Raw genomic sequence first — 10,083 nt, forward strand, 5'->3', positions numbered from 1 at the left:
TTGTATTAAACTTACTTTATGCACGTTTTGGGAATAACTTGTGTGTGTATTAAAATATTGTTCAAAATGTTACTTTTCAACAGGGGTGTACTCATTTTCACTGTGCACTGTAGGTCCTACATTGTTTATACTGTTATTTTAATTACTTTACTATTTTGGTATTTTTATTTTACGTTTCTATCTTTTTTTAATCCATTGCTGCGGCTGCTGCTGCAACATAAAAATTTCCCCACTGTCGGACGAATAAAGGTATTAACGTCATCTTCGACTCAGCCAAAAATTGCTTTTCAAGAGACCTGTTGACAGAAGCGCAAGAAGCCACACGATGAACTGGTTTGTCAGCTCAAGAATAATAATAAAAAGTTTACATTAGTACTTACATATAAGTTGGGTTTACATTGTGTGAGTGTTTTTATTTTGGGAAACGATGTAGAATTCCAAAGTTGAGTTAGCTGAATTACAAGTAGGACATCCAACTTTTGGGGGGTGTATCCTTTGTTTTTTTTTTCCATTTGGAGAAAGGAAATTCCGAGTTCACAATCACAAAAGATTCCAGCAACCTTATAAGGTAAAAATCAACTAAGTAGATAAATAACTTGACATTTGTTCTCATCAGTTTTGTTTTATTTGAAAGAAACGACGCATGCAAACGTACACACTCAAAACCTCACAATCGTACTTCTCAAAAAAAAAAAAAAAAAAAAAAAAAAAAAAGCGTTGCCAGGCACCATTACTTGTCCTTCTCTTTCTGATCCTTCTCTTTCTTGTCTTTCTCGGCTTTGGCCTCTTCGGCCTCGTGCTTCTTGATCAGCTCCTCCACCTCCTTCAGCTTCAGCGCCTTGATGCAGGTCTTGCCGTTCTCGCGGGTCAGAGTGGCGATCTCCACTGATGAAGCAAACAAGGACAGAAAAACAAATAAGTCAAATAAGTTTTAATAAATTCTTTAACAGACAACTGTGTTACACGTGCTCTGCATTCTTCAGGCAGACAAGGCGTCTCCAGCTAGCAGGCAGTGTTTAGAAAGCGTAAATGTCGATGGCTTGAGGACACGCACTCAGACGGCTGACTTGCCCACAAGCCGTGCGTAAACACTGAGCACCTGACTTGCAGTGAAAACCGGATGAACAGGTATGCGTCACCTGATGTTTACCTCACCGTCGTCTGTACACAATAGGCAAAGCTGCATAATTTGCACAAACAAATGACACCATGATAATGACACCTGGTCTTGTTTATGAGGAACAGGTGTCAACTGGTAGATCAATGCTTTTTATTTACAGGATGTATTTTTTTAGAGTGTTATTTTAAAGCATGCAGCATCTGTGACCTTGAAGATTGTTTTGTGTGTTGCATGATGTGTGGTGGACATTTTGCATGCCATTGATATTTTAATGTTGGACTTTTATTAACTGATTCGAAAGCAATTGATCTGACCACATCCTCACCTCGTCTCACTGGTTTGGGGCGCCGGTAATGAGTGATGGACACCAGGTGCGCTCACTGATGGAATGGATATAAGGTGGTAGAGGTTGGACACAGAAGAGAGGAAAAGAAAGGAATGACATGCAGGAAGGACAGTAGGACCGGTAAAGGGGGAACCCGAAAGAAAGGGAGGACAGCAGCAACGGCAACGGGGAGCTGATAAGAGGAAGGACAGCAGCACCATAGGAACGGCAAGGGGACGGGAGTGGAAGGAAAACGACCACACCGTCGCTGGTGCCGAATGGGTGAAACTGGAGCCTGCCGTCGGCTACGCGGATCTGAGCAGGGGTTTCATCCCAGGACGGTGGCACGGACAAGGACTTAACACAACGGCCTGCGTTAAGTTGGTCAAGGAAAGTACTTCCTCCTCTCTTAATTGTTCAAAGTATTTTGTCCTTTTTATCGTTGCTGGAAGCTTAGTACTCCTCTCTATTCTTTGAGGTGCAGTGGCGGGCCGTGGTTACGCCTGACGTGGATATCAGCTGATTACAAAGAGCCAAGAGAACTCCCCGGACCGGCCACTTGGCATATGACTGCGTACTGGACCTTGAAGCCCACTTAAAGACTCCTTGGGCCGTCGACTGCTGCATTTTATCCATTTAGCCTCTTTTATTTGTTGTATGAATGGTTTTAACCTATGGCTTTTTATTATTTCTGATCGGCACATTTTATTGTTTTTTGTTTTTTTTTTGTTTTTTAAAGCCTTTTTGCTTATTTGTTTTTTTTTTTTTTTTTTTTTTTTAATATTTGATCTGAAAATAAATATCACTGCGAACCCCAAATTTCTGTGGCTGCCATTTCTCAACAGTGGAATCATTTGCTGGTGTTATCAATATTTAATTTAGGAAATGTGTGATTCAGGAGCCTCTTAGTGGTTTGTTCCAAATCATTTTCATATTATGCCATCAATCCTAATAATCTAAACATACTGACAAGCCCCTACAGAGTTAAATTAATAACGACAGCCCCCAATGGAAGACCCGACTGCTCACAGTGGACACGTCAAGATGTCTCAGCTGTCTCCAAATTATGCAGAAACACCTCCAAAGCAACAAAGTTTGGTATCTTTGTGGCAACAGAATAAGCTCCGGGGGGGAAATGTGATGTTAATTCAGAGTTCTGCTCCAGCCCACCTGATGGCTGCGAGTTTCACATGTCCTGTTAGCTCGCATTTGGTTACCATGGAGCAATGAGCTCAGAGAAGCAATTGTTGCTGCCCATCCACCTGGGAAAGGTCATTTCCAAACTATTTGGAGTCGGTCATTCTACGGTGAGGAAGATTATTTACAGGTGGAAAAACTTTTCCCAGGAGTGGACGTCCCAGCAAGTTCACCCCAAGGTCAGACTGTGCAATGCTCAGAGAAACTGCAACAAACCCAAGAGCTACATCTCAGAGTCTAGCTTAGGTTTGCAAAGCTGCATCTGAACAAACCACAAGACTTCCGAAACAATCTCCTTTGTACAGATGAGACCAAAGTGGAGATTTTTGGTCATAATTCATAGTGCAACGTTTGGTGGAAACCAAACACAGCACATCAGCACAAACACCTCATACCAACTGTCAAGCACAGCGGTGGTGGGCTGATGATCTGGGCTTGCATCGCAGTCATTGAATCAGTCTTGACCTTATCTGCAAACCAAAGTATTCTGGAGCCAAATGTGAGGCCGACTGTCCGACAGCTAATTTCAAAGACCTGCTGAAGACCAGATCATGTTTTACTTTTCTTATTACAATGTTCACATAAACCGTTTGAATCCAAAGAGGATTCGTGTCTTTCTCCGTCACTTGAATTTATCCTTGGATGTTTCAGTGTTTATTTAATGTCTCTTTGTCCCACTTGTGCAGTCGCAATGTTAATTCATTTTGGCGTTTGAAAACAAAATCTCCCAGCGGGACTGTCAGTTTAAAAGCTGTTAGTGTGATACTGAGTTTACTGTGGGAAAACAAATGCTTGAAAACACCAGAGATCTGGGAATTTTAGAATCCGACTACCTTTCTCTGCAGACAGCTTGCTGACGTCCATCATTTTATTGAGGACTTTAATGGCGAGGGCGAGGGCAGAGGACAGGCTCATCTCCCCCTCCTTGAAGTCCTGCTTCAGCATCGACACGGCGGCCTAGAGGTGGGCAGAGAAAGCCATTATAAACAAAAAAAAGCTTCAGCCACTTCCAGTTACACGTAAACCTCAGCCGTCCTCGCTGGTTCACCATCTGTCCATCAAAACTGACAAGCTCACTGTGAGTAGTTCAACGCCAACACCGTCAGGGCCTCATTTAAAACAAACGTGTACTTATGTTACTGTCAAAACTTCAAAAATGTGCACGCACTGGTCCGAGGAGATTCCGCTACCCACAATGCTTTGTGTGCAACATTGTGAAAATCAACCATGAAGTGAGAGTTCTAAATTCAGCTGCTCCAACAGTCAGCACTGAGGCCACAGCTTGTTTTTTTTTCTGTGAGCGTCCAGTCTTCAGAGCTCCTGTGTAGCTGCGCCCTCTGGTGTCACAGTCTGGAATAGCTGCTCTGTCACACTTAAACCGGAACACATCTCCAATGTTTTAGCAACGTTTATCCACCTATTGCATACACAATGCCACGCGGGCCCTTTGCTCAAGACTTACGGCGCTGTTGTTTCCGATGCAGGTGGCCTTCCAGCCTCCGTAGTTCCCACTGGGATCGCTCTGGTAGAGCTGGAAGCCGTGGTGTTTATCCCAACCCATGTAGAGCAGCGACACTCCAAACGGACGCTTTCCTGTGAGAGCACACACACAAACTCAAATGAGACACGCAACACTCCCACCCTCCCCGATTCCGTGTTGGTTTAGAATCTATGCGCTAGACAACTTTTCCAGATGAGGAAAAAACAACAACTGCACGAATTGGTTTGTTGGGGAAACAAAATCCTGCAACTTGACAAATTAAACTTGCATTTAGTTTACTGCACAAATGACCTCAAAGCTGATCTCGTTGGGATAGAAGATCTACACTTATAGAGTACTGTGCAACAATCTTGAGCCATACCTGTGTTGTATATGTATGTATATGTTGCCAGGATAACAGGAAAGAAGTGCAGCGATTCATTGAAACATGCAAAAATAAATGTCTATAAGGGAATGTCAGATTTTATACAATTCTAACAAGCTTAAAAGTCAATATTTGACTGTCTCAACCCTCTTAGACGAGCTTTCTTGTCATTTCTGTAAGTGGTCTTCAGGAATAGTTCTCCAGGCTTCTTGAAGGACATCCCAAAGCTTTTCTTTGGATGTGGGCTCCCTTTTGTTCCGTTCTCCGTCAGGATGATCCCACACTGCTTCCATAATGTTGAGGTCTGGGCTCTGGGGAGGATTCCATAAGACCTGTTGCATCTGATTTTCAGTCCACTTCTGGTGTCCTTTGGCACAGCTCAGCCTTTTCACCCCGTTTCCCTTCCTTAAGAACAGCTTCTTGACAGCCACCCTTCCATGGAGCCCATTTCTGATGAGGCTTGGGCCAACAGTAGATGGATCAACTGAAGGTCCAGATGCATCTCTCAGGTTCTGTGTCAGGTCTTTGCTGGATTATATATATATATATATATTTATATTTCTTCTGTAGATAGTTTCTTTTGACCTCCACTTATCCAATGTTCATACATACTGAACATCATGCTGAGATATGCCGAATGATTTGGAAAAAGCTCTTTGAGAACCACCTTGTTGGTGCAAAAACACTATTTTATGTCAGTCGAACCAGGCAAGTTAGTTCACGAAGTGCCTGAAGATACAATTAAGAATTGGTTCTCTGCAATGTTGTCTGATATATGAAGACAACAATGGTTGAGATAAATGCATTGAAAGCTTCTTAGGTCAGCACAGTACCGCCGATATGAGACGCGTCTAAACGCAGAGCAGGGTGGTGGTGATCCTTACCTCCAAACTGGGTGTAGGCTTGTTTGATGTCGCACAGCGCTGTGACCAGCTGTTCGCAGGGGATCGGCTCCTGGTACTGCAGCAGGTACCTGCAAAAAGCAACACAGCCTGCCACATCCATATTCATATTCTGGCCCTGGTGGAGCCACAAAGGTGATCGCGATCCTCACTAATAAGACTCAGTGCTTGGGCTCACCTCTGAGCTATAAGCCTCAGCTCATTGGTCAGTACGTTGGCATCTGACGTGATTCCTGCCACACTGCACGCCATGTCTCTGTGTGGTAATGGACAGATGTGTTAGCATTGCAATCACAGGGTACTGCAGTTCTTTTAGCAATATAGACTGCTCTACATTATTCATAAGTAAACCTGTGAACACTGTGGAAACGTAGGTCCCGTTTAAGAACAGCGCATTACATTTAAAGCGTTCCACAAAAGGCAACAAAGAAATGACACTTAAGTGAAAGTTTGAGGGACTCACTCATTCAGCTTGTAGATTTTCTCAGAGAAAAACACGTCGTCCAGCAGCTTGTGGATGTTCCTCCTCTCTGCAGCCAGCAGCACGCCATCATTGGCTAAAATTCCCAGGCAGGTGCCGGCATGACCGATGGCTTCCATGGCGTACTCCACCTGGTACAGACGTCCTGCAAAAGCGGCACAAACAGCTGTGAGGATGAGGACGCACGGACAACGCGAGAAAAAAAAAACATTCACAACAAAGATGCCTTAGGTGTGAATGTGTGAGTTAGTCAGGTTTGGTTTTTTTATTCTGAAGAAGAAAAAAAACACCATGCTGAGCAGTTTTTACCTTCAGGGGAGAAGATGGTCGTCCGTGAATCATACCGTCGAGACTGTCAGGAGAAGAAGGGACAAAAAATAAATCCTCTTGTATAGAATAGACTTGTGATGATTTCTCGCTTTGAAAATCCCCAAGTGTTGTTAGCATCGATCTCCATCAGCTCTAGATACTTCTTAGTGGCAGTAGAGTGCTGAAAAGCTTACCAACGGGTGATTAAAATCTTATCTGTGTGACTAAAGGGATGTTTTCCGGAAACTGTCGTGCAAAATAACACCACTGCGTTATAGCATGTTAGCACTTCTTACAATCTTCATCAAAATAACAAAGAGGGGTTGAGTGCTGCTGCTCAGTAGAATCACTGACGCTGCTGTGGAGGATTCATTTCCCCCCACAACTCTATATCAATTTCTTTTGAGCCATCCAAATGTACGCAGCGGAAAGACTGTTTTCAAGCAAAAGGCCAAATGCTGTCATGAGACTACAGAAAGCTGCTCAGGGACGTTTCAGCCTGAACTGAACCAACTGTCAGCCTGTTGATGGGCTGTAGGGATGCTGGAAAGTACAAGAGAAAAAAACAAGTCGAGCTTACTCACCATTTTTAGACTGTAGTCAAACCCTGGGGCTGTGGAAGAAAAAAAATTAAAGTTTATTTGACTGTTTCTATGAAGACAGTGAGGTTTTCTGGAGCTCACCAGCTAACTGCAGCTGTCACACTGAAAGCGAAAGAGTCAAAACTGTCTTGCTCGCTAACCAGCACCAAACACACAGTGGTATAAAACAACTACTTGAACCATACGATTTTTTTTTTTAAAGAGATTAATTTTTAGCTTTAGATCAGCTGCTACTGGCTGTTAGCTACCTCTTCTGTAGAAATGGAGATGAGTCAACAAAATGTTCCCAGCAGCTGCGCGTGATAGTTTAGCTAAAAGCGCGTGCTTTTGGAACTCTGTTATAAACTGGCCAAGATATAACACACTCCCAAGAATTCAATAAAACAATAAAATTAAAATAAATCTAGAAATGTTTAAGTTCTTACCAATGGGAGAGCTTTCTGTGAGGCGCGTGCTGATGGCGTCACGCGTTTTGACAACTTTTATGTGCGCCGATTTAACAATATTTTTGCTGCGTTTGTCGACAACGGGAAATTCGGCCTTTCTTAATTTACAGGGCCTTCTTATTTATCCATGAAAGTTATAAGACATATACTAATAAATTCAAATTCGCATATGTTTAAATTTGTTTAAAGTTGCATAGAATTGTGACAAAAGGGGAATGTTTTTATTAACCCACAACACAGAGTGTGTATCTTATTTGTTTACCTCGCCCTGTCTAAATAAATAATAATAATAAAATATTCACAATAATAAAAGCACGGGACATTTTCTCCATCAATATTTAGTGGTCAGATGCTCAGAAAATATATACTTTTTATGGAAAAACCTGTAGAGTCAAGTAGGCCTTCTGATCTGTCAAATTACTCAAGGATTAAAAAAATAGCATTAATTTAACGGAAAGAAAATTTGCGTAAAATAAATAAACACATACACAAATAAATAAATGAATAAATAGATACAGCAACAGCTACATCCTTCATAAAGATTTTCCAAAACAGTGCACCTGTTTTGTAAGGCTGACACAAAAGATGCAATGCTATTAAATTCACTTGTCAATTCTGTAATGTAACTTTAACTACAGTTTTCATATGAATATATATATATTTTTTACTGTTTTAAAGGAATGTTTAACATGGCTATTCTCTTCAGAACGCCTCCTTTATCCAACACCTTTAACACCCTGAAACAGCTTACCTAGACTTATTTGCACCTCTATATCTCTTCTTTTGTAGAGTTAAGTCGATTTAGCACTAAATGCACAGACCAGGGTGTCTTACTACACAGCAGTTTCCTCATTTGGATGCTGCTTTGGATAAAAACGCCTGCTTAATGACTAAATGTAAATGTGATCTATCAATTTTCTATTCCTGCTTATTCCAATTTTAGGGTCACGGGGGGCTGGAACCTATCATGTCATTGGGCCAGAGGCAGGGTACACTCTGTCCATCCCAGGGCCACACAACCATGCACACTCACTCCAAGGGACAATTTAGAGACACCAATTAACCTGATATGCATGTTTTTGAACAGTGCACAAGGAAGCCAGAGCACCCGGAGAGAACCCACGCATACACAGGGGGAACATGCAAACTCCACACAGAAAGGACCCATTTTATCCTTTTTGTCTGGATGAAAGTCATTTTCACAATTCATACACCTGAAATAATGCAATAAACCTGACATTCTGAAAAACTCCAGTCAGTGTTGGCGTGGCAGCAGCACAACGGTGAATTTAACATTTTAAAAACAGCAGCAGCTATTAAAGAAAAACAAAAACAAAGAAAGAAAGACATACATGTAGCTTGTAAAATTATTCACATTTTTTACCAAAAACAGAGAGTTGCCAAACTGAGTTATCCCATTTTTCTGCTAAAGATGTCCACAGTGAAAATGAGATCGCACACACACAACCTTCTCTTGTAGGCCTTGGATGGATTGTTTAAGCCTTGTTCAGGTCAAATTTGACCCATCTTATATTATTACAAAATGAAAAATGGCACAAGAATAAATGATTTTCGCCTGAAGAATTGGTAAAATTAGATAAAAATGTTCAGGTCTCTCATTTGATATTTGAGACGAAAAAGACTTTCAGTCATTTACAATCCTCCACCAGCAATATGAGCAAAGGGTGCACTGCTCAGAGTGCCTTGGAGCTGCTCTCAGCAGACAATGAGACAGGTTGTGAATGGAAGGATAATTATATGAGGATTATGTAGAAACTAATTCTGATGATGATCAGGAATTTGATGAAGAGACTGACTCAGAGCATGCATCAAAAGGAACAACACAACCCCCCCCCCGCTGCAAAAGCCCCACAGCACAAAATACAGCAGCTGCTAACACTGGGAGGATGAATACGGGGTCCCACACGAGTGGCTGTGATGGACACTCATGATATGTCATTGTGTGAGCCGCTGATTCCTGACCCAGTCCGATGAAAAACATCCAGCACAGACCAGGCTTTAAGGGAGATGTGTTTTGGGGGACAATCTTGGGGGAGTCGACTAAAAGTCTGTGGGTTGCTGAGACAGAGGGAGTGATTTCTGGAGCTACAATGTCTCTGGAGAGCTTCCACATTTTCTCCGGGATTATCCGGTTCTTCACTCCCAAAAATGCGATAGTCGTATCTCTGTGCTTCTACTGATGTTCACTGGTTGTTGTGAACACGTTCCTGCTTTTACTGTTGCTCATGTGTTTGGTTTATGCCACCAGAGTAAAAATGATGATTTATCCCAAACATGAAGGATGTCCTGCGATGGACTGGTGACCTGTCCACCTCTTGCCTGATGGCAGCTGGGACTGTCTCTGTCAAACTGTCAAAATACAATTAAATGTGGCTTGGATGTAAATACTTTTGGGCTTAACTCAAACAGCCAAGCTTTTACTGCTCTGTGCAATAAACCTTTTTTACCACCAGGGGGCCACCTTGCCCTTAATGTGAAAATCTTATCATACACTTTCCATTTACAGTTTGCATCATCCAGTGTGAGAGTAAATGTTCTCTGAGATTTGTTTGAAAAAAAAAAAAACAGTGAATAATTTGCTTGAACGTGAAGAAGAGCGATGATTTAATGTCACTGATGACAGATCGCAGTGTGTGTGTGCCGCCTTTCAATCCCTTAAACTCTTTTTTTTATTTTCTACTGCAGTCGAAATCCAAATGTGTGAATTCAGAACAACTGGTTTATGGAAGGAGTCTCTTTAAAACTAAATTTCACTGAAGGTCAAACTAGTCACAGAGATTTTGACAAACAATGACACACAACCAGCCACCTCTGT

At 42.0% G+C, this 10,083-nt stretch overlaps 1 protein-coding gene across 1 annotated transcript; it reads right to left on the minus strand.

Annotated features, from left to right (window-relative positions):
- Positions 1-602: 602 nt before the first annotated feature.
- On the minus strand, positions 603-7,303 carry psma4 (proteasome 20S subunit alpha 4). The gene is made up of 9 exons (XM_075470400.1): positions 7,227-7,303; positions 6,784-6,812; positions 6,200-6,242; positions 5,873-6,035; positions 5,588-5,665; positions 5,392-5,480; positions 4,105-4,235; positions 3,476-3,599; positions 603-885 (listed from the first exon to the last, which is right to left on the minus strand). The coding sequence occupies exons 2-9, from the start codon at positions 6,784-6,786 to the stop codon at positions 731-733; spliced, it is 786 nt and encodes a 261-aa protein (XP_075326515.1). The 5' UTR covers positions 6,787-6,812; positions 7,227-7,303; the 3' UTR covers positions 603-730.
- Positions 7,304-10,083: the final 2,780 nt, after the last annotated feature.

This window comes from Odontesthes bonariensis, chromosome 7, assembly GCF_027942865.1.
Source record: "Odontesthes bonariensis isolate fOdoBon6 chromosome 7, fOdoBon6.hap1, whole genome shotgun sequence".
Lineage (NCBI taxonomy): Eukaryota > Metazoa > Chordata > Actinopteri > Atheriniformes > Atherinopsidae > Odontesthes > Odontesthes bonariensis.